Source organism: Acipenser ruthenus, unplaced genomic scaffold (genome assembly GCF_902713425.1).
Source record: "Acipenser ruthenus unplaced genomic scaffold, fAciRut3.2 maternal haplotype, whole genome shotgun sequence".
NCBI lineage: Eukaryota > Metazoa > Chordata > Actinopteri > Acipenseriformes > Acipenseridae > Acipenser > Acipenser ruthenus.
This window is the reverse complement of record NW_026707565.1, coordinates 26,520-52,665: the sequence shown is the minus strand read 5'-3', so window position 1 is coordinate 52,665 and position 26,146 is coordinate 26,520. Positions and strand designations below refer to the sequence as shown.

Sequence of the window (26,146 nt, the reverse complement as noted above, 5' to 3'; positions counted from 1 at the left end):
CAAAGCCCTAACCACTACTCCACACTGCTGCCCCATTGAGTGTTACTGTTTAGATGCAACACCTGTCACTGTGAAAGATTTGATCGGCAGGTTCACGGATTATAGGGGTAATCAGGAGGCTACGCCTAAAACCTGTATTAAAAAAATTAATTTAAAATAAAGCGCAAATTCTGTACAAAACCTACGCACACTTGAGCCGTCTGCGCAAAACAAGTGACGTCAGACGTCACGTCAGGTGAGGGCGCGGCCACGGGAATGCGGATGAAAGGCTCACTTTAACCAAGAGGCCAACGCAATATTTATAAAACTAATATAATCCGCTATGCAATACAACTATAAATATAAAGAAAAGCCTATAGAGGAGTGCGCTGTGTTGTATAACCACTTGGAAGAAACGCGTTGAAATACACACAAAAAAAAAAAAAAACACAACAGGTAGGCTACCGTTTCAAATCCACATTTTATTATGGTTTCATATACAGCCCCTGTCATACGCGCTGGCTTTGTCGCGCTTTTTGTACAAGATGAGGACAGCCAGCACCCCGGAACAAGCGATCGCAGACACGGCAGCAAAGACAGCAGCCAGCGGCACCCCTTCATCTGAGAGAGAGAGGAGAGAGAGGAGAGAGAGAGAGAGATTAGCAGTAACATTAACAGGTTCAGTTCATGCATTAGCCCAGGTGCACAGGTAACAAGCTCAGGTGTGTTGCATGACACTCTTAGTAAAATCAGGAACGGGTCAAACTGCTATGCAGCGGGAGTCTGGTTTCCATCCCTGGATTCGAAGGAATCAGTGCGACAGGATTTTTGGTATCAAGTACTTACAACAGTCAATGGCAATTAATAATAATAATAATAATAATAATAATAATAATAATAATAATAATAATAATAATAATATCCACAGAATGCAAGCAGTCACGGTGAAACTATAGTTTGAAATAGCTCACATTTAGAGGTCCATTCTGGCTTCATTTTAACCACCAAATTTGTATGTGTGTAATATATGTAATTAATTTATTTATATATATATATATATATATATATATATATATATATATATATATATATATATATATATATATCTATATCTATATCTATCTATCTGTGTGTATATCTATCTATCTATAGATATAAAATTTATATATATATATAAAAAAATTTATTTATGCAATGGTTTGTGGGTTAGCAATTTACTCCACTACAAAAAAAAGTCAGAACTACCTTGCTCTACTGTGAAGGAAGGAAAAGTCCCCGCTTTACTCAGAAACATCGCTCTGTCTGCAACCACCAATGGACCGATCGTGACATCCCCCTCAGAGCCGACCGCTAAAACACACAGCGCGCAGAGACAGAGGTTAAACACACCTGCGTTTACATCCATAGGTCACCACCCAGCAACCCCATTCATGGTTACAGAACGTTTCATAGAGGTTATTTGCTATACTAAATTAAAAGCAAAATGCTAGATTTCAAAGCCGTGCATAGATGGTTTGAACGGGTAGTTAAAACGTCTGCGAATTGGAAAGGGGAAAAAAGTGCAACAGGAGTCTTATTCCGACCTCCTGCTGACCCTGGGGCCACGCTGTGCTTTTACCGGGTCTGTAGTCGGGCGCGGCTCTTCCACGTCTGAACCTGCGATGGAACGCGCTGGGAAAGTAGCGGCGGCGTGCGTCAGGCGCGGGGCACAGCTCAACCGCACAGCACGCACACACACTGTTGTCGTCGTCCACAGACGTCCACCTTCGAACGAGAAATCCAGTTAATAAAAAGAAAATAGCTTATTGAAGACATTTAAAGACGCTGGGTGTTAAAATGTATACATGTGTGTAAACTTATGCAGAGATTTATACAATAAAACAGCAGTACAGTTAGTTAACTGCTTTTTCATATATATGTAGCTCAATTAATAACTCATTTGAATTCACTATAACATTGATGATTTTAAAAATAGTTCTGTTTATCAATGACTATCAAGTATTTCCAGTGATTGATCCAGAGCGGTCTGAATTCTCCAGACAAGCATTCTGTTGCATTTATGGATCCTGTTCTAAAATTTAGCACGTGTGCGTTTTAATTGATGAACTGGAGGATTTTGTACAGGGGCGTGTCAATAGGGTGGGTGTGGCCTATTGACACTTCCTGTACAAAATCCTAAATATGCTTGAAGTGCTGCTGTCTGCCAGTTCTGATGGGCAACGGATTGGTGATGAGAATGGTGATGGCTGATGGGCAAAGGACGATATTGGCTTTTTTGATTGCAGTGACAAAAGGGTCAGGATTGTAGAAAGGGGTGGACGTACTGATTGGAGTCTTTGCTGAAGGAGCAAGCTTTATTGAGGGGGTCACTGGTCTGGTTCAGCGAGGTCACTTTCATCCGACAGGTGATGAAGATCTGTCAAGGAAGAGAAAGTCAAGCTCTTCAAAGTGAAGCATCATAAAACTAATCTCCCTTCACTCTGATTAAAAGGGTTTGTATGCATTCAGGAATGGAAAGTAGTTAACTGGCACCATTATAAATACATCAGGATTCGTGGATCCCATTTCCTTGCCCAGTAAATTCAGCTCAAATTACAGAGACTAGGGGGTGAACTATGCATCACAACTGCTGCTGCAGAGTCACTTCCAATAGGAGCTCGTTTGTTTTGCATCTCATCCGAAGGACGGAGCACAAGGAGGTTCAGTGACTTGCTCAGGGTTACACACACACAGGGAGTCAGTGGCTGAGCCAGGATTTCAACCTCCTGGTATCAAGACCCCTTTCTCTAACCACTGGACCAGCGAGCCTCCTATTCTCCTTGCAGACAGTGTTGGTTCTGAGAGGGGCTGCGCTGGGATAGTCACCGAGCTGTGTGTCTCTTTGAAGAACAGGAAGGCCTGGATACTGAACTGCAGCTTCCCGGGATCCTGGTCGGAATATCGGAAGGAGGCAGAAGAGCCGGCTTGGGTCCCATCCATCAGGCAGCTGACAGGGAGAAGGAGGGAGGCAGCGAGAGTTAGCGAGGAATACAGAGCACGACCATCGACGTGGGTTCAAATACAGGAGAGAAGAACTTAATATATATTATTGTCAATATTATTAAATTAATAATCATTTTTATTATTTCATTGAGGGGAGCTCTGAACCCCAGGACTGGGTGCAGCAGCAGCAGGGCTAGTGTGAGTTTGTAACCCTGCTCAAACTCCTGGCTCCTGATCATTTCAATATTAATAATAACAGACTTCATTGAGGGGAGCTCTGAACCCCAGGACTGGGTGCAGCAGCAGCAGCAGGGCTAGTGTGAGTTTGTAATAGATGGGGAAACATCACATGGTATAATTATACACGCGGAGACTGCAGGGGATCCAGTATATTAATATTCCTCACCCGTTGTGATCCACGATCATGTATCTGGGTTTGGATTTCACGTCAGAGCTCAGCGTCGCCACACAGCTATCGACGAACAGCCTCATGGGAAGTTGGTTCTGGGTGTCGACGGAGGCTTCGATATTGATGACCTCATCAAGGTAGAACAAGTTCGAAGTCCTCGGAGCGCTCCAATCATCTTGCAAGACACAGAAACAAAATTGGAATTAAATAAGCAGCTATGGCCAAAATGTTATGCGGTTCCTACTGAACCACACGGGAGGCTGGTTCAGTAGGGGGCTGTCTGGTTCAGTAGGGGGCTGTCTGGTTCAGCCACTGACTCATTGTGTGACCCTGAGCAAGTCACTTCTCCTCCTTGTGCTCCGTCTTTCGGGTGAGACGTAGTTGTAAGTGACTCTGCAGCTGATGCATAGTTCACACACCCTAGTCTCTGTAAGTCACCTTGGATAAAGGCGTCTGCTAAATAAATAATATGCATCGCCTAGAACTTAGACAATGTAAAAAAATAATAATTAAAAGCAAAACTATAAAACAATTTAAATTGTATTTCTCATGCAAATCACAGACCCTACAAAATGATACCGGAAGCCATAATAGTAGTACAGAACCATTATTATTATTATTTATTTCTTAGCAGACGCCCTTATCCAGGGCGACTAACAATTGTTACAAGATATCACATTATACATTATTTCACATTATACAGATATCACATTATTTTTACATACAATTACCCATTTATACAGTTGGGTTTTTACTGGAGCAATCTAGGTAAAGTACATTGCTCAAGGGTACAACAGCAGTGTCCCCCACTGGGGATTGAACCCACAACCCTCCGGTCAAGAGTCCAGAGCCCCGACCACTACTCCACACTGCTGCTACAGAACCATCATGCTGATGATTGAAATTCAGTATGTTAACAAGAGAACATTATTCAGCAGCTTTCATTGGACTTCATGAAGCAAGATCCGTTCATTCTATAGGGCGATGCAAATCTTATACCCAGAGCTGTAGAATCAAACAGAAAATGCATGCTAGGAGAAGGACTCGCCTCTCGCTCACGTACCAGTCATGATGTCGAGCCGGAAGTCCAGCACATTCTCTGCAGACTTGGTTGACGTGAAGGACGCCCACGTTGGCACAATGGCGTTGCTGCTGACGTTAGCCCTCCTGAAACGCACACACGCGGATTTATTGAGTTATTAGTACAATCGAGTTAATGTTCCTCAAATCCGGAGAGCTGAAATTCTGCCATGTGTACACATTTATAATCATGTCGAAATAACCAATGAGAGAGAGAGAATGAGAATGAGAGAGAGAACAAGAATGAGAGAATCACACACACCCCTTTTCAATTATGTTACATTGCATAGCAACCCCCACCAATTTTCATGTAATTGAAACTAATTATATTATACAAGATCTCGTTTCATAACCCCCTCTCGCTGCAAGCAGCCGCCGGAGCCCCATTCCCTTACCGGTCGTAGATGCACTCAATGGGAACCACCGCCTCGGATCTCCGCACGATCACGGAGCTAGAAGACGGAGGGACGCCGTGGTGAAGCGTGTTGGAGTACACCATGCTGTCCTCGGTCATCTAACCAATGAAAGAAAGAATTGAGCGCCTCCAGAAAACCCAACGTTCTGTAGAACACGCTAGAACGTTGGGGGTCCCTCCCGGTCGAATCCCCATTGAAATACACAGTGCGATCAAAGCCGGGGTTTCGCGAGTCCAGCAACCAGGGCAATTGGCCGCAGTCCATGGGAGGACATCCATCCATCCATCCCTCCCTCCCCCCTCTTCCCTTCTCCCTCCCTTCCCCTCTCCAAGTTGTCTTATCTACAGAGTAGTGAAATGACAGTATCGCAGGAGTCACCTTAAAAGCGCCATAGTTCTAGATTTCAATGCTACAGCTCTTAGTTAAATGCCATCACGCCTACCACTCACCGTTAGGCTGCTTCCACAATCCTGCAGCCGGACATCGAAGATAACGACCCCTCCTGCTTCATCCACAGAGGAGTGTTTGCATTTCACCGCGTCTCCAAGCGTCAGGGACTCGGGGTCGATCGGGATCCCGTTCATGAACAAGTCCAGCTTCGCCCTTACCGTCATTCTGGCTTCCCCGCATTCCACGTTCACCGAACTCATATCCCGAACCTGCACGGGTCCCACCGGAAAAGCACGAACGGGAATGGTGGGTACCTGGGGGGCAGCTGTGGACGGGAGAATTTCGAAACGCGGGGGGGAAGGAGGTCGGTGCGTCCCCAGGTAGGTGAAAGGGACGTGTTTGAACTGTGGGCGCAAGCCGAAGAGGTTGAACCCGGGGTTGAAGTTGTTGTACAGACGCTGGCCCGCCACGGCGTGTTGTTTCGGTCGAGCCGGGGTCAGCCGCCTGTATTGATGATGATAGGACCGCCGCGTGGGTCTCTTCTCCAGCGTTCTGAATACATCGAAGTTCCAACCATACGTCAGACCCGCCCCCAACAACACCACCAAGCAAAACACATGGAAAACACAACCACACATTTTTTTTTCCTCTTTGATTCTGCGCTGCAACTTATCGTGCAAAATATCTACAAAGAGCCCCACCCAGCGTGCACCCCACCTTCTTATAGGAAGCGTGAATTAACTAATTAGCAGGGCTTGAATAAGAAAATGTATTATAGTCGAACTCGCTCTTAAATGTAATTATTTACTGCGCCCTGTATTTTGCTCTTATTTGAATCTGAGATTATTTTCTACTGATTGTACTGAATTTGATAACCGCTCTGATCTGTAACGCGATATTCTGTCACAACTGTAAGTCGCCCTGGATAAGAAACGGCTAAAAAATAAAATAATTAATTAAATAATAATAATAATAATAATGATGAATAATAATAATAATAATAATAATAATAATAATAATAATAATAATAATAATAATAATAATGATGATGAATAATAATAATAATAATAATAATAATAATAATAATAATCGAGCCATTAATTAAATAAATAAATAAATAAATAAATAAATAAATACATACATACATACATACATACATACATACATAAATAACATATTCTGCTTTTAGTATTAGGTTCTGTTCCTGGTCTTTGTTCCAACGCTGTTCTGTAACTCGTTAATGAAGTAATTAAACCTCCATCCATCCAGACCCTGAAGTGGTTCATGATCGCATTTCAGCTGTAAAACCTGGAGTGGAGTCCTGGCCCTCCAGGACCGTGATCGGAGACCCGCTGCTATAGTCTCAGTAGCAGTATTATTAGCACCAGTGTAAAGCGCTTAGTTGTAACAAAAAAACTACATTTCCCAGATGCCCCTGCGGTCCGGTCCCAATCCTTTAATAGGTTTAAAGGCACAGCCGTTCTCAGGGAAGATTAGAGATTCCAGTTTTCAGAGTATTCTGCAGCAGCGCGATGCCGCTCAGAAGACAAGGTGAGTTTTAGTTCCACTGTATATAGTTCTGTTTATATGTATTGATTCGTTTTTGCTCTCAATTCGTTGTAAAATCTTTAACAAAACTTAAAACGGATTTAGCTAGGTTCTGAAATAACTAAACGCGTGGGGTCGGTTTTGTAGGGCCGGTTTCCGAATGCAATATTGTGGACGTCTTTCAAGTTTATGCGGTACCAGCTGTTATGTAAATAATAGTAATAATAATAATAATAATAATAATAATAATAATATTAATGCTTCCCTATGCTTTACCAGACCTCTCTGTGCTTTACAATGCTTCCCTATGCTTTACCACACCTCTCTGTGCTTTACAATGCTTCCCTATGCTTTACCAGACCTCTCTGTGCTTTACAATGCTTCCCTATGCTTTACCAGACCTCTCTGTGCTTTACAATGCTTCCCTATGCTCTACCACACCTCTCTTTGCTTTACAATGCTTCCCTATGCTTTACCACACCTTTCTGTGCTTTACAATGCTTCCCTATGCTTTACCAGACCTCTCTGTGCTTTACAATGCTTCCCTGTGCTTTACCACACCTCTCTGTGCTTTACAATGCTTCCCTATGCTTTACCACACCTCTCTGTGCTTTACAATGCTTCCCTATGCTTTACCAGACCTCTCTGTGCTTTACAATGCTTCCCTATGCTTTACCAGACCTCTCTGTGCTTTACAATGCTTCCCTATGCTTTACCAGACCTCTCTGTGCTTTACAATGCTTCCCTATGCTTTACCAGACCTCTCTGTGCTTTACAATGCTTCCCTATGCTTTACCAGACCTCTCTGTGCTTTACAATGCTTCCCTATGCTTTACCACACCTCTCTGTGTTATCTGTTACACTTTGCTGTGCTTTCATCAGGGTGTCTGTGGGTCAGGTTGTTTTGTTTTCACACCCCAGATACCCAGAAGGCCCTGCAGCTGATGGAGGAGTGTCGGTCAGTGGCCGGGGACGAGAGGTTCTGGGTTCGAGCAGAGAAACTGCTGACCATCTTCCAGAGTGATCTCTTTCAAGCACTGCTGGGTATGCAGCACACACACACACACACACACACATGCAGAGACGCACACAATATATATATCACATCATTGATTAATTGCAGTTCAATTACACATGGGTTTGCCATTGAATGTATTATTCTTGTATTTTTAACAGTCCTAGTAAATTATCTGGCTGAACGATGCTTCCATGAACACCCAAAATAAAGCAATGCAAGGGGTGAGCGCTGCATCACCCCAGTGCGTTTCTCAAGACTGAACCCCCAAATCAGAGAACCCCCCAAAATAATCATAGAGAATGGTATCACCCAGATCTAATGCACCATTTCGGGGTCTCCTTGTCCAAGCCTCTCTTGCAGGGCTTGGCTCAGTTCCAGAGCAGGCTATATTTAGGCAGTAATGCAAGTTAATAGCCTTAGCTGTTGGGAGTGGGGGGGTTATATTGGAAAGAAACAGATGCATCACTAGATTAAGTTAAAGCAGGTAAGCTACTGTCAACCAGAATCGCTTGACAGACCTATTCTGTATCGTTGCAACAGTAATATTTTACAGCAATCTTACATCATCAAAAACAACAGCCTCGCTCTCAAAACGTCAGCCTACTTCACCTGAGAAACATTTAGACTTCGATGAGTCTCGGAATCTACTCCTTAAATATAATCTTGGTTGTCGTTCTACGTTTAGCTTCTGCATTTGGGTACTGATGCGCTCCCCTGTCCCATGCCATAGGGGGCGCTGTGACTAAACGCTGATCGGCCAGCACAGGGCCCTTCTCCATGGCACTTGAGAATGGCAAGCCTCCCCAAAGAGCAGAACCAGCAGAAATGATGATATCAAACATTAATTTGCAAGTATGTGCCAGGCTGTAAACCTGTCTTGCTGTCATTCCTGTGTGATCTTTATTCACAGATATTCAAGAATTTTATGAGCTGACAGTCAGTGAAAACCAGCTGTCTGGACCTCCCAGCATCTCCGCAAAGGTAGGAACCACTTTTGACCAGAGCTGTGGTCATGTTGTTGAGGCAGAATCACTGGGATCCTTCAAGACCCAGCTGGAGAAAGTTCTGAGACTAATCAGCTGCTAGGAACTGGACCACCACTGTCGGTTCAAACGGCTTCCTTGAATCACACAAGAACACCCCAGTTTGAGTTTGTTATTTTCAACTTTATTTTGTACTCTAGACCCCTTCTCCTAGAGAAGTCTTTGAGGGTTCGGTTGCTGTATTCAAACTTGGCTTTTTTCACTTACAGCACCTGTGTTGGGCAGATAGAACGGTCCAGGAGAGATGTAGTAACTGGTTCAGTCCAGAGGAGGGCAGTAGAGGGTTTTTTTAAATCCTTGTTTTTTCATTCCCTAGCAACACATGTAAGAAGGTGCAGTTTCTAAAGCATCCAGGAGGGTGCAGTAGAGAACCACTGAAATAACGTTTTAAGCCTATGGAACTGCAAGAAGTCTTACACTGTGACAGATTCTCTTGTTTTAGTATTCATAAACAGTTCCATGTGTACAGCTAAGGTCAAACGTTTTTCATCACCTAGAATATATATATATATATATATATATATATATATATATATAATATATATATATATAAGTCTCTGTGTCAGTGTGTCAGTGTGAATGTGTCTCTGTGTCAGTGTGTGTGTGTGTGTGTGTGAGAGTGAATGTGTGTGTCTCTGTGTCAGTGTGTGTGTGTGTGTGTGTGTCAGTGTGAATGTGTGTGTGTCTCTGTGTCAGTGTGTGTGTGTGTGTGTGTGTATGTCTCAGTTATAACTCCTAAGGCTCCTACACTATTGATTTCCTCTCAAGTGGTTTCGTGAGGCACCGTTGCTCAGCTGTCTGGAGGGAGGAACGCTACACTTTCGCATTATGGCCTCTGTTTACTGGTGGAGCATCAACACCCCCCCCCCCCCCCCCCCCCCCCCCCCCGGCAGTATGCACAGTGGTACAGTCCGCTCTATTAAAGCGACAACGTCACTTACAGAAAACGAGATGCCTCGTGCAGAACAACCGATCTTCATGTAATTCTGATAAGAAGCAATAAACGGCATCCAGATTGTACTTAATAAGGCTGTAATTCCATCGGGGTGTTCTACTGACATGATAAACTATAAGAGCAAAAAAGTGACACTGCGTCGACAGTGAAATTGTAGAAATATTTATTATTATTATTATTATTATTATTATTATTGTACAGTATATCATTTACACATGGTTTATATACAATGGTTGTACAAAAAAATGTAGTCATTTGCATCTGATACAAACTGTATCGGATCAATATCAAGATTATATATATATATATATATATATAAAGGGCTTGTAACCAGGAGGTCCCCGGTTCAAATCTCACCTCAGCCACTGACTCATTGTGTGACCCTGAGCAAGTCACTTGACCTCCTTGTGCTCCGTCTTTCGGGTGAGACGTAATTGTAAATGACTCTGCAGCTGATGCATGGTTCACACACCCTAGTCTCTGTAAGTCGCCTTGGATAAAGACGTCTGCTAAATAAACACATAATAAAATTATATATATATATATATATATATATATATATATATATATATATATATATATATAGACCTCCCCTAATTCGCCTGATTTCGGTCATTTTCAGTTCCAGTGGTTTGATTTCAATGCTTTTGCACACTGCAGCGTCTCTCGTAGTCCGATAATGATCTCCTCGGCATGCTCTATACCAGTCCTCTGAGCCCCGCTGCTGTAAAGAATGGGCTTGATCTGATCTGAAGTTGTGTTTTCAGTGTATAGAGATCTTGTGCTTCCACTGCTGAACTCTACAGACATCTCCGCCGGGATGGGAGTGCCGAGACCGGACAGCGACAAGGACCGCGCTCGCGTGTTCTGGGGTCACGGAGATTAACATCGCTTGACTTGAAGCCGCAGAAGGAAGAGTTTTTTTTCTGTTTGTTTGTTTGTTTTATTTTGTGAGTAACTGGCCAAAAGTTTTTCACGACCCTATAGAATGAACTCGTTTTGCTTCATAAAGTCGAATGAAACCTGCTGAATAATGCTACGTTGTCATAGGGAGTTACACACACCGCTTTGTAGTTTTTTAATGAAAAACGCACACAATTTTTTATTAAAAATGTGACATTTTGAAAATCTAATATGAAATAATACTGTACTACTATTATGGCTTCCGGTAGACTTTTTTTTTAAGTGATATAATTTTGTAGTTACTTTGATTACATGATGTTAAATAAAAAAAATCTAAATTATATAGATAGATAGATAGATAGATAGATAGACAGACAGATAGATAGATAGATAGAGAGACTGATAGATAGATAGATAGAGAGACTGATAGATAGATAATCTCCTTGGTTGAGATGTATTTAAGGGGCGCAGTACACTGTCGCTAGGGTTGAAACAGATGAAAGAAAACGCGCTGTAAAGACGCTCCTTTTCAAACGGTTTGTTTGACGTAACATCCGGTGACGGATTGATGTGCTGCGATGGAGTCCCTGGAGCTTCAAAGAAGACCCTTTAATTATGAATGGTGGTGTGGAGCGAGATGCAGAGTAATGCCATTAACCAGAGAGCTAGGAAAAGAGTCCAGACATCAATTCAGTCTACATTTACACTCTACACCCGACCCTCTTCAGTCTAAAACTACAACAGGGCTGGGAATCAGATTCCTGTTGCACAGCAGTGTGATCCAGTCCAGGTTTTACTACCAGCTTGATTACAGTGTGTCGCAGCTCGGGTGTGTCTTATTATTAAACTCATAGTGAAACCAGGAATGGATCAAACTGCTGTGCAAGTCAATGCAGGGATGAAGAAATAAAATTTTTTAAAAAATGAAAATAAGACTCCTGTTGCACAGCAGTGTCACCCAGTCCAGGTTTTACTACCAGCTTGATCAGCCCCCAGTGTGTCTAGGCAACAAGCTCAGGTGTGTCTGATTATTAAACTCCTAGTGAAAACCAGGAATGGATCGCAGCGCTGCGCAGTGGATTTTAATAAAAACTTGTATCCGTTATTAAAACAAGCTTTGAAAAGCTTTGATCGTTTTAAAAATCTCATTTCTTGTGAGCATGCATTTTTTTTTTTTTTTTTCAAATTAGGATTTTAAGCTTAGTCAGCCCTCCTACTCCTGCCTTCTTGTGACGGGGGTGGATTATTTCATTATTTTATTTCCAGTTAGTCAGAAAGAAGAACAAATTATAAAACCTGAAAAAATGACCCCCCCCCCCCAAAAAAAAACCCTTTTATTCACAAAATACAAACTGGCCGTCTTAATCCTTGTTGCACAGCAGTGAAAGACCTACTTGAAATACCGAAAGCTGTTTAGCTATCCCTTGTTTCTCTCTCTCTCTCTCTCTCTCTCTCTCATTTTATTCTCTGTCGTTTCACTCAATCACCCTCTCTCTCTCTCTTACTCACACACACCACGCTTTCTCTCCCTCCCTCTCTCCCTCCCTCCCTCCCTCCCTTTCTCTCTCTCACACACACACACTCTCGCTGTTTCGTTTTTTCATTCCCTGCTTGCCTTCCTCTCTCTGTCCTTCCTGCCTTGCCTTTGCAAATGCTTCAATTTTTTCCTTTTTCTTTTTCAGACAAAAAGATTTGCCATCCTCCCCTCCTCCCCCTCTTCCCTCCTCCCTCCTCCCTCTCTCTCTCTCTCTCTCTCTCTCTCAATACAGTCACACAGACACACACAGCAACACTAGAGCAACACATGGAACCAGAGCTCTCTCTCTCTCACACACACAAGCTCGCTCATACATGCTGAACTAAACCGACCCCCATCCTCCCCCTTTTTTTCCACCCCCCCACTCCCTTCCCTCCCCCTCTCTCCCTGTCTCCCTCTCTCCCCCTCCCCCAAAAAATTACAGATTTCAAATTCCCAGTTTGTGAAGGGTTCCCTAACCCTTGTCTAGCACCACCTGTTCCTCCACAAAACAATGGACTGTCTCTGCATTGTCACAACCAAGGTAGGACTTTATTTTCTCTAATTTCTCTGGAGTTAAATCCATACGCTGGTTTGCGGTTCAATAGGCTGTGTGTGTGTCAGACAGAGAGAGAGAGAGAGAGAGAGGAGAGAGAGGAGAAGGGGGAGATAGGGGTCGCTTAAATGTTTTTGCATTGTCAGCTTTTGCTGTCTTTTTCTGTGCGTCTCTGTGTGTGTGTGTGTGCGTGCGTGCGTGTGTGTGTGTTGTCTCCATATCCTCAGAAGCCTGGTTCGCTGGATGCTCTATGCATTCCCTTGATCTGATAAACGGTTGCCTTTTTAAGCAGGCTGTGTTTTTCTGAATGGATCTGTGTACCATAAGTGAGCAGGATCTTATTGTTTTTCTTGTGTGTGTTTTTTTTGTCATTTCGTTTTGGGGTGAGGGGGTGAGGGGGTGAGGGGGGGGGGGGGGGGGGTACAGGCATCCACTGTGGCCTGTAGACCTTTGAAGGGGATTAGGGGTTGGGGTTGAGGGCGGTTGGTTTATTCCGTTATCCTTCAGCCTGTTCTTAAAAGTCCAAGTACTCTTTATATATATATATATATATATATATATATATATATATACATATATATAAAGATGTTTCTTGCATGTTGAGTGGCTGTGATATAGTTTACCAGATCAAAGCACACACTGTTGCCTTGGCACCAGAACAATCGATTTTCTAGGACCGTGTGTGTGTTTTATATTTTGTATTTCTATTCCTCCACAAGTGGGTTTAGCGAAAGCGGCCTCAATAGCAAGCTGGACTGTCAGATCGCGGCTGGCCTTTTACGCCGAGGCGGTTTCCCTGTTTGAAATCCAGGAGGTTTTGTTTGTGTTTTCTGGGATTTTAAAACGCTTGCCCTTCTCAATCCTCCTACTGTCTTGCTGTTAGATGAAAAGGATTTAGCATCACTGCTTTATACAAAAGAACTGGCCAGGTTCGCTGGGCTATAGAAACGAGAGAAGTGTACAGCTATGGATAAAAGTTTTGCGCCATTATTAAAAAATAATAAAATAAACTATATGAATATAATTTAGATATTTTATTAAACATCATGTAATCAAAGAGACTACAAAATTATATTGCAAAAGCCATGATAGTAGTACAGTAGAATTTCATGTTAGAAATCTGAAAACATTGTAAAGCACAGAGAGGTCTGGTAAAGCATAGGGAAGCATTGTAAAGCACAGAGAGGTCTGGTAAAGCATAGGGAAGCATTGTAAAGCACAGAGAGGTCTGGTAAAGCATAGGGAAGCATTGTAAAGCACAGAGAGGTCTGGTAAAGCATAGGGAAGCATTGTAAAGCACAGAGAGGTGTGGTAAAGTATAGGGAAGCATTGTAAAGCACAGAGAGGTGTGGTAAAGCATAGGGAAGCATTGTAAAGCACAGAGAGGTCTGGTAAAGCATAGGGAAGCATTGTAAAGCACAGAGAGGTCTGGTAAAGCATAGGGAAGCATTGTAAAGCACAGAGAGGTCTGGTAAAGCATATGGAAGCATTGTAAAGCACAGAGAGGTCTGGTAAAGCATAGGGAAGCATTGTAAAGCACAGAGAGGTGTGGTAAAGCATAGGGAAGCATTGTAAAGCACAGAGAGGTCTGGTAAAGAATAGGGAAGCATTGTAAAGCACAGAGAGGTCTGGTAAAGCATAGGGAAGCATTGTAAAGCACAGAGAGGTCTGGTAAAGCATAGGGAAGCATTGTAAAGCACAGAGAGGTCTGGTAAAGCACAGAGAGCTGTCATTTTTATCGCTTCTGTTATGTGGACGTATTCACATTGGGTTGGAGGAAGTTCTCAGTTTGCTTGTCTTGTTTTCCAGGAAGTATTTTACTGTGCTTCTTAGGCCACCACAGCAGTGTCTTATCTGTCAAGGAAAGGGGGCCTTATTTAATGAAACAAACTAAACCGGCTGCCAGGTTCCTGAATGCCGTGTAACGTGGGTCGTGGCATGAGGCAGACGTTTCCTGGATCTCTTTTTGAGTGATAAAGAAAATGCATGTTTGCACTGTGCTGTGAGGGATGGGGATTCTCACAGGGAAACTACATACTGGGCAAGGGGTGCGTTTCACGGGAATCTGGAAAATCTGTGATAGCCCTGAAAAAAAATACACAGATGAAAAGTTCAGCTGTAAGTGAATGGGTTTTTAAACTGAAGCTGGGGCTGCGTTTTAAGCTCTCCCCTGGTGTAAAAGAAAAAAAAAAAAAAAAACGCCTTTTTTGCTCAAGATCAGTTTTCATCTTCTGCTAAAAATACCTTCTGAGTCTCCATCGATCTCGGCCGCCTTTCTCTGCGTGAACACGGAGGTCGTGTAGACTTTGTGAAAGTCTCCACTCCTGCATGGTATACACAGAGTGTACAAAGCTCCATACCCCTCAAAGTTTCATCATTCAAACGCCAACGTTATCTGTGCAGCCCTCAATCTCTGCGATCTACAGAACGGTGCAGGGCTGTAGGTTGTATTGTTTTAGCATGGCAAAGCACAGAGAGGTCTGGTAAAGCATAGGGAAGAATTGTAAAGCACAGAGAGGTGTGGTAAAGCATAGGGAAGCATTGTAAAGCACAGAGAGGTGTGGTAAAGCATAGGGAAGCATTGTAAAGCACAGAGAGGTCTGGTAAAGCATAGGGAAGCATTGTAAAGCACAGAGAGGTCTGGTAAAGCATAGGGAAGCATTGTAAAGCACAGAGAGGTCTGGTAAAGCATAGGGAAGCATTGTAAAGCACAGAGAGGTGTGGTAAAGCATAGGGAAGCATTGTAAAGCACAGAGAGGTCTGGTAAAGCATAGGGAAGCATTGTAAAGCACAGAGAGGTCTGGTAAAGCATAGGGAAGCATTGTAAAGCACAGAGAGGTCTGGTAAAGCATAGGGAAGCATTGTAAAGCACAGAGAGGTCTGGTAAAGCATAGGGAAGCATTGTAAAGCACAGAGAGGTCTGGTAAACTAACCCTTGTAAAAGTTTCCCCAGGTAAAAGCAAAGTAATAAAGCACAGTGAGAGCGCGGTGAAGCATAGGCCAGCATGCATTTATCATTCGATCAGTATTCTTGTATTTTCAACCACTTTTAGTGACCCCTATTTGTTTGAAAAATAAAAGCAGCCAAAAACTACATTACGCTATTGAAAGCGTGTGACTGGAAGAGCGCGTTCTAATTTCTAGTTGGTGTTTTGTCAGTCACGATTTCCGAGACTGCGGAGGTAATCACATGATGATTGTGTGAAGGATCAAAAAGCACACAGCTGCTTGTTCTGGAGACGGCTGGCAGGATGCTGCTGTAGTGGAGTTCAAGGGAACGATGTGCTACTGCAGAACGACATGAGTCAGACAAGAGCAGGCTAGAGAACAGTACAGAGCATACAGCTGAGAGATAAAGAGGGGATGACATAGCACTGACAGACTGCCTCCCACTCCCCCTCTCCCTGTCACTGAATCAGACTGCAGGGTCACTATCAGGGGTGTGCAGCTCTGGGCAAAAGTTTTGCATCACCGGGAATTATTGAGATTTGAAACATTAAAAAAAAAAAAAAAACTACATGAACACAATTTTTAGATTTTTTATTAACATCAAAGAAATTACAAAATGATATCGCTTAAATGAAATAAGTCTACTGGAAGGAAGCCATAATAACAGTACAGTAGTATTTCATGTTGGATTTCGAAATGTCACGTTCTTTTGTTTGTTAAGTATATGGGAAAACTACAAAGCGCTGGTGTGTGATTCAATATGTTAACAAGGCAACATTATCCAGCAGCTTTCATTGGACTTTATGAAGCAGAATCAGTTCATTCTATAGGCTGTGTAGTGGTTCATGTTGAAATCACTCAAAAAAACAAAACAACTAATACATATCTCTTCTATATTCAGTCACGCATTGTCACCCTGCACTTCATATATGATCATTCAAGAAAACATGTTAAATACACGCATTTAGCCACTAATTAATATGACCAAGGCCAAAGTACACAGTCTCTGGTAGTCTGACAAACAATCCTTATTGAAGAGTGATGAAAGTTGGGGCAGTGCTAACGCTGCTGGTGTTAATGGGAGGTGAGAATGTGGATTTTGAACCCTTGGGTAGGGCTCTGGTATAAAGCACAGTTCAGACTCTGTTCTGGTCTCGCTTGCAGAAAGCCTTTTCTCCATGCTTTCAATGGGAAGGAATGTTTCAGCTAGTGCACATCGCCACCCAGTGGTGACTTTAAACCAGGCCTGATGAATGGCACACTAATGAAGCCACCTGTCTATACATTCATCTCTCATCTCTCTCTCTCTCTCTCTCTCTCTCTCTCTCTCTCTATCCATCTCTCTCTATCCATCTCTCTATCTCTCCTTCTCTCCCCCCTCTCACCCTCCCTCTCACCCTATCTATCTATCTATCTCTCTCTCTATATATATATACATCTCTCTCCTTCTCTCCCCCTCCCTTTCACCCTATCTATCTCTCTCTACCCATCTCTCTCTCCCTATCTATCTGCCTCTCTCTCTCCTTCTCTCCCTCCCTCTCTCTCTATCTTTCTCTCTCTCTCCTTCCCTCTCTCTTCCTATTAATTTGTCTCTCTCCATCTCTCCCTCTCTCTCTCCTTCCCTCTCTTCCTATCTGTCTGTCTCTCTCTATCTCTCTCTCCCTCTATCTCTATCTATCTATCTGCCTGTCTATCCCTCTATCTATCTCTCTGTCTATCCCTCTATCTCTCCGTCTATCTATCTATCTGTCTCTGTCTATCCCTCTATCTATCTCTCTGTCTATCCCTCTATCTCTCCGTCTATCTATCTCTCTGTCTATCTATCAATCTATCTATCTGTCAGTGTCTCTCTCTCTATCTATCTGTCAGTCTCTCTCTCAATCTATCTGTCAGTCTCTCTCTCTATCTATCTGTCAGTGTCTCTCTCTCAATCTATCTGTCAGTCTCTCTCTCTATCTATCTGTCAGTCTCTCTCTCTATCTATGACATTGCTATGCATCCTCCTGCAGTTTCTCTCTCTGTGGCTCTCCTCTCAGCTGGTATTTTTAAACTCTGCTCAGTGTTACAGGATGTGAGAGCTTTTTAAATGTGCTGAGCTCTTTGTGCAGTGCTATCTGACTGCAGTGACAGAGGGAGGCTCTTACACTCTCCAAACAGCCTCCCTCTGCTCTGTGCTGGTGGAGCAGAGAAAGAGAAAGGGAGGCTCTTACACTCTCTGAACAGCCTCCCTCTGCTCTGTGCTGGTGGAGAAGAGAAAGAGAAAGGGAGGCTCTTAAACTCTCTGAACAGCCTCCCTCTGCTCGGTGCTGGTGGAGCTGAGAAAGAGAAAGAGAGGCTCTTATACTCTCTGAACAGCCTCCCTCTGCTTTGTGCTGGTGGATGAGAGAAAGAGAGAGAGAAAGGGAGGCTCTTATACTCTCTGAACAGCCTCCCTCTGCTCTGTGCTGGTGGAGCTGAGAAAGAGAAAGGGAGGCTCTTATACTCTCTGAACAGCCTCCCTCTGCTCTGTGCTGGTGGAGCTGAGAAAGAGAGAGACTGCTTCATATTTTATAGAGAACCATTTTAAACCTCTTACCACCTACATGTGTACCGTGCCTGTAATACATTGACACAACATGGCTTAATAATTTACCAGCATATCCCTTCTCAAAAATCAAAGGTTTTGTGTTTTCATTTCTTTCATACATTTTTATCTTCGTGTACCGCTCTCTCTGCTGATGTCAGTCGCCTAGCAACCAGCCCATCAGGGCCTGATTGTTGTCATGGCGACGTGACGGGGCCCACCGTGGATAGAATACTGGAGTTGCCATTACCGGCTTCCTGAGATTCTCTTCCACAAAACCCAGTGCTTTCAACTGCATAGCCTGAGGACCTGAGACTGAACTGCTCCCTCCCTCCCTCACCCCCCCTAAGAGAAAGGGGGCCCCCTCCAGTCCAGGGCAGGCTTGAGGCTCGGAGACTGAACTGCTCCCTCCCTCCCTCCCTCACCCCCCTAAGAGAAAGGGGGCTCCCTCCAGTCCAGAGCAGGCTTGAGGCATGGAGACTGAACTGCTCCCTCCCTCCCTCCCTCCCTCACCCCCCTAAGAGAAAGGGGGCTCCTTCCAGTCCAGGGCAGGCTTGAGGCACGGAGACTGAACTGCTCCCTCCCTCCCTCCCTCACCCCCCTAAGAGAAAGGGGGCTCCCTCCAGTGCAGGACAGGCTTGAGGGATGGAGACTGAACTGCTCCCTCCCTCCCTCACCCCCCCCCCCCCCCCCAAGAGAAAAGGTGCTCCCTCCAGTCCAGGGCAGGCTTGAGGCGTGGACACTGAACTGCTCCCTCCCTCCCTCCCTCCCCTCCCCTAAGAGAAAGGGAACTCCCTCCAGTTCTTGAAAGTGGCACAGCACAACAGATTGGAAACCTTGCTTCTTCCTGAGCTGTAGGTAAGAGCTACTCAATCGTGACCTACAGAACAGGAAGCTGGCGGAAAGACCGCTCTAGAATTCCGCGTTGCAGCCCAATAGATTCAATTCTCATTTACATGTTTTGTTTTTGTGTGAAGGTTATAAATAAATAGGCAACCATACAGTTAATATTGCTGTTATTTTTTTTTAATGTTTTCGCTTCTGGCAGTATTTGCGAATCTCAGACACAGCGAGGGTCTGGGGGTCGATTTTTCTGAAGACAGTGACGCCTACGAATCTCCATACGCCCACTCGTTTCTCTCATCTCCCTCTCTCTCTCTCTCTCTCTCTCCCTCTCTCTCTCTCTTATCTCGTTCTCTCTCACACTCTCTCCCTCTTCCTCCTCTCTCCCTCTCTCTCTCTCACGCTCTATCCAACTGAGTCATAAAGAGGGGAGGAAACAGAGCGAGAGAGGGAGCAAAAAAAGACTGGAAAAAAGCGGAGGTGAGAACACCTCTCTCTCTCTCTCTCTCTCTCTCTCTCTCTCTCTCTCTCTCTCCCTCACACACACACACGTACGCTCACTCGCTCGCATTGGAACAGCTCCCGCTGTCAGTGCAGGATATTCTCTGTCGGAATACAGGGGCGCACAAGCCAAGAACACTGTCTGCTTTTATTCGCTGCTAGGGGGGTCCCCCCCTCTCGGCTTCCAGCCTCCTCAAAACGACTGAAGCCCCCCCCCCCAACCCCCACGCCCTGCCCCCACCCCCGCCCCCCCGAATGAAGAACAGACAGAAACTGATGTCCCTGTGCACTTGTGTGGTAGGTGCTGTTTTTAAATGTGCGTGTGTGTGCGTCAGTGTGTGTTTGTGTCAGTGTCAGTGTCTGTGTGTGCATGTGTGTGTCAGTGTGTCGGTGTGTGTGTGTGTGTCGGTGTGTGTGCGTGTCAGTGCGTGTGTGTCAGTGTGTGTGTGGGGGGCCGTTTTGGTAACCCGCTTTATAATGTAAAATTCGCTCATGTTTGGGGGGGGCCGGTAAATGCATTCTATGAGGGTTGAATTTAGCTTGTTGTGCACAGTGCAAATGCTTGGTCATTTTCTTTCTGTCTTTCATTTCTTCTTTCTTTCTTTCTTTCCTTCTCTTCCTTTTCTTTTTTCTTTCTCTCAATTTATTTTTTATTTCCTCCTTTCTTTCTCTCTTCTTTTTTCTCTCCTCCTCTCTTTTTTCTCTCTCTCTCTTTTTCCTTTCCTCCTCTTTTTTTCTTCCTTTTTTCTTTCCTTTCTTTCTTTCCTCCTCTTTCTTTTTACTTTTTTCTTTCCTCTCTTTCTTTCTCTCTTTCTCTCTCTCTTTCTTTCTTTCTTTCTTCCTCTCTTTCTTTCATCCTATACAGCAGCATTCCTCATGTCAGGTAACTTTGTAAAGTAGTGATCATATTGTAACCTGTCTAATAACCAGTGATTGTGTTCCGGTTTTTTACCATCATTCCCAGTATCCCTGTCTCTGCAATATTACACGCTCCTCATTATTCTCTGAAACTGCTTTACCTGAGCTGCTTTTGAGCTTGTCTGGAGATTCCTAAACGCTGGGCACCGAACAGCCACCCTCATCTCAAACCATGTGACACTGAGATGCATTCTTGTATTGATCTGTTAGGGAAGTGTGACAGACAGACAGACTGACAGGCAGGCGGACGGGCGTACGGACAGACAGACACCCTCCCTATAGCACCATAATCCTCTCAATAACTTTCCCTAAGTAACCACTGTGTCGAGTTTCATCACAATCAGATAAGCTGGAAAAATATACAGAGTGAGGTACAGAGTTTACATCCAGGTGTGTAGCTGCCTCCACTAACCCTGATGTCAGGGTTAGAATAGAATAGACATTACAATGCGGGCTTAACAGCAAACCTACCTCCTCTGCTCAATAGTGTTTGTTAATAAAAACGTGTTTTCAATCTGCACAGTCTAGTGTACACAATGCATGCTGCTAGCGTATGCTGTGTTGGTGTGTTGGTGGGAACATCACACAGCTGTACAGCAACTTGCCTTAATCTGCCTTCTGCATTCACAGTGTATAAGAGATGTTAAGGGGGGTGGAATTCTGTAGCGGAGTGTGATACTAACCAGCGTGATCTTAGAAGCAGAGCCTGCACTGATCGGTTATCGGGGTGGAGCTCTCTGCAGAAATCAGGTGCTGACAATCAGACGAGGGTCGCTGGTGTCCATCGGGCTGATTCGCCATTCAGAGTGAACCGAGTGAAGAAACAGCTGCTTGGGTTTGTGATTGATCCCTTTAGCCTCTGTGGAGAACAGCGATCCGCCACACAAACCCAAGCAGCTGTTTCAAACGGTGAATCAGCCCGATGGACGACCCTCATCTGTGGAGAGAGAGAGAGAGAGAGAGAGAGAGAGAGAGAGAGAGAGAGAGGTCGCTCTGGACAGCGGAATAATGGGTTTGTTCAGCTCTGATCAGGAGCTGGGGCCTCTGTGACTCTCGTTCAAGACTTCTAGATTTCTCCTTGGGGATATCAATTCCTGTTCAGTTTCACAGCACAGCTTGCATTGGTTTCTGTGCGTTTATATACAGGATAGCAATTCTATACAGTACAAGGTGCACGATACACTGGGGCAATAGTGATACAGCCACGCTCAGAGGCACTGAGGGATAACGGTAACGTTTACTGGAGCTGACTTCATCGGGAGTCAAGAACAAACATTAAGAACATAACAACATAAGAAAGTTTGCAAACGAGAGGAGGCCCCATTCAGCCCATCTTGTTTGTTTGGTTGTTAGTAGCTTATTGATCCCAGAATCTCATCAAGCAGCTTCTTGAAGGATCCCAGGGTGTCAGCTTCAACAACATTACTGGGGAGTTGGTTCCAGACCCTCACAATTCTCTGTGTGCAAAAAGTAATTGATGGTTCTCGGTGTGCCGTCTGTTGTGCTGGGCTTTAGCGAGATTGTAACACACGCTGTGAATGCTAGATGTCGGTGGGGGACCGCACGGGACACGGCTCATGTGATCGTGTGCTTTCATTTCACACTGCTGGGTGAGAAGTCAGGTGTGTGCCTGATAAACGTGTTTGACAGGGCCGACTCCTATATGCTTTCTGAGACAGAGTGTATGTGTAGGGTAGTGTACAGGTGCAAGGCTGAGGGGTAATTCCTTTTCAAAATCAAACCATCAATATTATTATTATTATTATTATTATTATTATTATTATTATTATTATTATTATTATTACTAGTAGTCGTAGTAGTGTATCCTTAATATAATTATTGTATTAGTATTGTAGAATAGAAAGATGCACCTTTTAATTAAAGTTTTGAACTAACCCTTATAAAAGTTTCCCATAGTAAAAGCACAGCAAACTGTAATAAAGCTCAGAGAGGTCTGGTAAAGCATAGGGGAGCATTGTAAAGCACAGAGAGGTCTGGTAAAGCATAGGGAAGCATTGTAAAGCACAGAGATGTGTGGTAAAGCATAGGGAAGCATTGTAAAGCACAGAGAGGTCTGGTAAAGCATAGGGAAGCATTGTAAAGCACAGAGAGGTCTGGTAAAGCATAGGGAAGCATTGTAAAGCACAGAGAGGTCTGGTAAAGCATAGGATAGCATTGTAAAGTACAGAGAGGTCTGGTAAAGCATAGGGAAGCATTGTAAAGCACAGAGAGGTGTGGTAAAGCATAGGGAAGCACTGTAAAGCACAGAGAGGTCTGGTAAAGCATAGGGAAGCATTGTAAAGCACAGAGAGGTCTGGTAAAGCATAGGGAAGCATTGTAAAGCACAGAGAGGTCTGGTAAAGCATAGGGAAGCATTGTAAAGCACAGAGAGGTCTGGTAAAGCATAGGGAAGCATTGTAAAGCACAGAGAGGTATGGTAAAGCATAGGGAAGCATTGTAAAGCACAGAGAGGTGTGGTAAAGCATAGGGAAGCATTGTAAAGCACAGAGAGGTCTGGTAAAGCATAGGGAAGCATTGTAAAGCACAGAGAGGTCTGGTAAAGCATATTAATAAACATGGCAAACCAGGATAGACTATGATAAATGCGTAACATAACCATTGGTGGTGGTGGGGGGGGGGGGGGGGGGTTGGGCTGGGGGGGTTATGCAACTAATGCAGTGTAAATTAAATATACAGTGTAAAATACAGTGGCGTTCTCGTCGAAGGGAGAGCCCACTGATCCCACTCATCACAGTGTTATTGTATTGCGTCTGTGGCTCAAAGACGCAGCTCGGAGCCACACACTCTCCACCAGTACTTTTGTATCACAGTATACACTGCAGTAATCCCTGAGCTGAATACACAATAACGCTGGCCAGCGGTCTCACTCGCCCCACCTTGTGGACAACAGTTGAAACTACAACTTCAAAACTTTTTTTTTTTTAATATTCTTCCATCACCCCAGGGATGGAAATAAGACTCCTATTGCACAGCAGTTTCATACCATTATATACCCTTCTGCCAGTTCCATTAAAGGGGAAGCGTTTTTGGCCGTCGTTTGTTGGCAAAATTCCAATCTTGTAGAGCCTTGTCCTTTGGCTCCCAAGAGATTCCCTTTAAATCTCATCCCATGCATGAGGCTCGGGGGTCCAGTGGTTAGAGAAAAGGGGTCTCGATACCAGGAGGTTCAAATCCCGGCTCAGCCACTGACTCCCTGTGTGTGTGTGTGTGTGTGTGTGTGTGTGTGTGTGTGTGTGTGTGTGTGTGTGTGTGACCCTGAGCAAGTCACTTCACCTCCTTGTGCTCCGTCCTTCGGATGAGACGTCAAATAAACGAGCTCCTATTGGAAGTGACTCTGCAGCAGCAGCAGCAGCAGCAGTTGTTGATGATGCAGAGTTCACTCCCCTAGTCTCTGGAAGTCGCTTAGGATAAAAGCGTCTGCTAAATGACAATAATAATAATAATAATAATAATAATAATAATAATAATAATAATAATGATAATAATAATAATAATAATAATAATAATAATAATAATAATGGATAAATCTGGTTCTCCAAGGGTCAGAAAAGTAATCTGAGGATAAGTGCAGAATGCTAAATTATTGATGCCAACCTTTTTGAAAAATATATGATGCTACATTAAATATATATAAGTGTTCTGTCAGAAGGGGGAATTAATTAAGTGATTGTTCCACTTTGTAAAGAGAAAGGGGGCTCCCTCCAGTCCAGGGCAGGCTTGAGGCACGGAGACTGAACTGCTCCCTCCCTCCCTTACCCCCCCTAAGGGAAAGGGGGCTCCCTCCAGTCCGGGGCAGGCTTGATGCATGGAGACTGAACTGCTCCCTCCCTCCTTCACCTCCCCTAAGAGAAAGGGGGCTCCCTCCAGTCCAGGGCAGGCTTGATGCATGGAGACTGAACTGCTCCCTCCCTCCTTCACTCCCCTAAGAGAAAGGGGGCTCCCTCCAGTCCAGGGCAGGCTTGAGGCACGGAGACTGAACTGCTCGCTCCCTCCTTCACCTCCCCTAAGAGAAAGGGGGCTCCCTCCAGTCCAGGGCAGGCTTGAGGCACGGAGACTGAACTGCTCGCTCCCTCCTTCACCTCCCCTAAGAGAAAGGGGGCTCCCTCCAGTCCAGGGCTGTTTCCATAAATGCATTTATCACTTTTAAACACCCTTTAATTTTTAAAATGCCGACGCTGCCATTCTGGTGTGTTCGTTATCCTGAAAATGTAACTTTTATGTTTGATTGGAATAGTTGGACGTTCACTAATAATGAGCGTCAGACTTCAGCACCAAGGACAGCAGCTTCTCCGCGGTGTCTGGAGTAAATGCACATGATCACCACCAGATGGCACTGTTACTCCTGTGTGGTTTTGCATTTAGTACATAGGAAATTTTAATTAGGCGGTCAAACTGGCTTATTTATTTATTATTAAGAAAAAAGGTGAATATATATATATAATAGCGTTTAAAAATATTTTTGAATATATATATATATATATATATATATATATATATATATATATATATATATATATATATATATAAATGAGAACATATCTTCATATAGATAATGTAGGGGCCAACGAGAGACGTGAAATTGAATGTAGGGACGCCTTTAAGATGCAAAGAACAAGTGCTCTCATATTAGAGACATTACAGCTCCGTAAAAACGCTGTATTTTCTAAGCGAGGCGCATTACCGAGATTACATACGGTAGAGCAGCCGGGTGTAGAATTGATTTCGAAAGGGCTTCTTTTAGACGCGTTACGGTAGTGTGTGTGTGTGTGCTCTAGAACGCCCGGGATCTGAGCTCCCATTGGCTGCGAAATCCCCCTTTAGTTTGCAATTTGCTAACGGGAGAGACAGAGAAAGAACACGAACGAGGAGCGAAACAGTGTTACCAAAAAAGACACCCAAATGCAGGACGGCGCAAGGTGAAAACGGGATAGAAAAGGCGAAGGGAAGAGATAGGCAGGTGGAACAATAGCACGCGAGACGCGTGGGGGTGGGAGGCGGAATGAACAGAAGAGGGACTGAAGGGTAAAGGAGACGCGACGAGAAGAAGGAGTCTCCATGAACGCTTGCGGTGAAAACAAAAGACACCGGCATCTTTAGAATAATCGCGGTGCGCGGAGACGACACACACGCACACGCACACGCACACACACACACCAGCGTTTTGGCTTCATTCGGCTGTTTCTATGGGTCCCAGTGTGATGTCACCCCCGGTTAAGAACCTCAAGTGTTTCTCGCCGGTCATGTGTCAGTGTAAGGTCGTTTGCAGCAACCGGACGCTGTCTCTCATGTTTGGATGCAAGGTAAGCAGATCGAGTCGCTGCACATCACTATTGAGGGCGGTATTGTGTGTGTGTGTGTGTGTGTGTGTGTGTGTGTGTGTGAGAGAGAGAGAGAGAGAGAGAGAGAGAGAGAGAGAGAGAGAGAGGGAGAGAGAGAGAGAGATTTTAAGTTTGTTTTTTTTCCCCCCAAGAGCTTGTAATATACCGTGATGCTCAACCCAATTCCCTGTAGCTTGCAGTTGCCAATGTTGTAATACATTGATCTCCTGTCTGTACC

The 26,146-nt window shown here is 44.2% G+C and overlaps 2 protein-coding genes across 3 annotated transcripts in view; one reads left to right on the top strand and one right to left on the bottom strand.

Moving 5' to 3' along the window:
* Nucleotides 1–441: 441 nt before the first annotated feature.
* Nucleotides 442–6,000, bottom strand: LOC131727752 (zona pellucida sperm-binding protein 3-like). The gene is made up of 9 exons (XM_059019021.1): nucleotides 5,316–6,000; nucleotides 4,846–4,964; nucleotides 4,434–4,537; nucleotides 3,368–3,545; nucleotides 2,845–2,965; nucleotides 2,304–2,395; nucleotides 1,598–1,743; nucleotides 1,225–1,329; nucleotides 442–600 (listed from the first exon to the last, which is right to left on the bottom strand). Exons 1-9 carry the CDS (start codon nucleotides 5,892–5,894, stop codon nucleotides 473–475), a joined length of 1,572 nt encoding a protein of 523 aa, XP_058875004.1. The 5' UTR covers nucleotides 5,895–6,000; the 3' UTR covers nucleotides 442–472.
* Nucleotides 6,001–6,756: 756 nt separating this feature from the next.
* The window catches only part of LOC117962783 (disks large homolog 4-like), a 45,880-nt gene continuing 26,490 nt past the window's right edge, over nucleotides 6,757–26,146 (top strand). The window contains exons 1-3 of one of the 2 annotated variants that reach the window (XM_059019019.1): nucleotides 6,757–6,807; nucleotides 7,726–7,848; nucleotides 8,733–8,803. In XM_059019019.1, coding sequence (XP_058875002.1) covers nucleotides 6,789–6,807; nucleotides 7,726–7,848; nucleotides 8,733–8,803 — 213 coding nt within the window. In that variant the 5' untranslated portion in view covers nucleotides 6,757–6,788. Of the gene's footprint in view, nucleotides 6,808–7,725; nucleotides 7,849–8,732; nucleotides 8,804–25,365; nucleotides 25,891–26,146 lie in introns of those variants that run through there. The other variant, XM_059019020.1, reaches the window with a different exon arrangement.

Excerpts from the sequence above, each read along its gene's own strand:
- LOC131727752 (XM_059019021.1), bottom strand. The coding sequence starts at position 5,894 with ATGTGTGGTTGTGTTTTCCATGTGTTTTGCTTGGTGGTGTTGTTGGGG. Across the intron at positions 4,965-5,315 it reads ATTGTGGAAGCAGCCTAACG|ATGACCGAGGACAGCATGGT; the intron begins GTGAGTGGTAGG and ends TTCATTGGTTAG. Across the intron at positions 1,744-2,303 it reads TTCAGCAAAGACTCCAATCA|GTGGACGTCTGTGGACGACG; the intron begins GTACGTCCACCC and ends TCTCGTTCGAAG.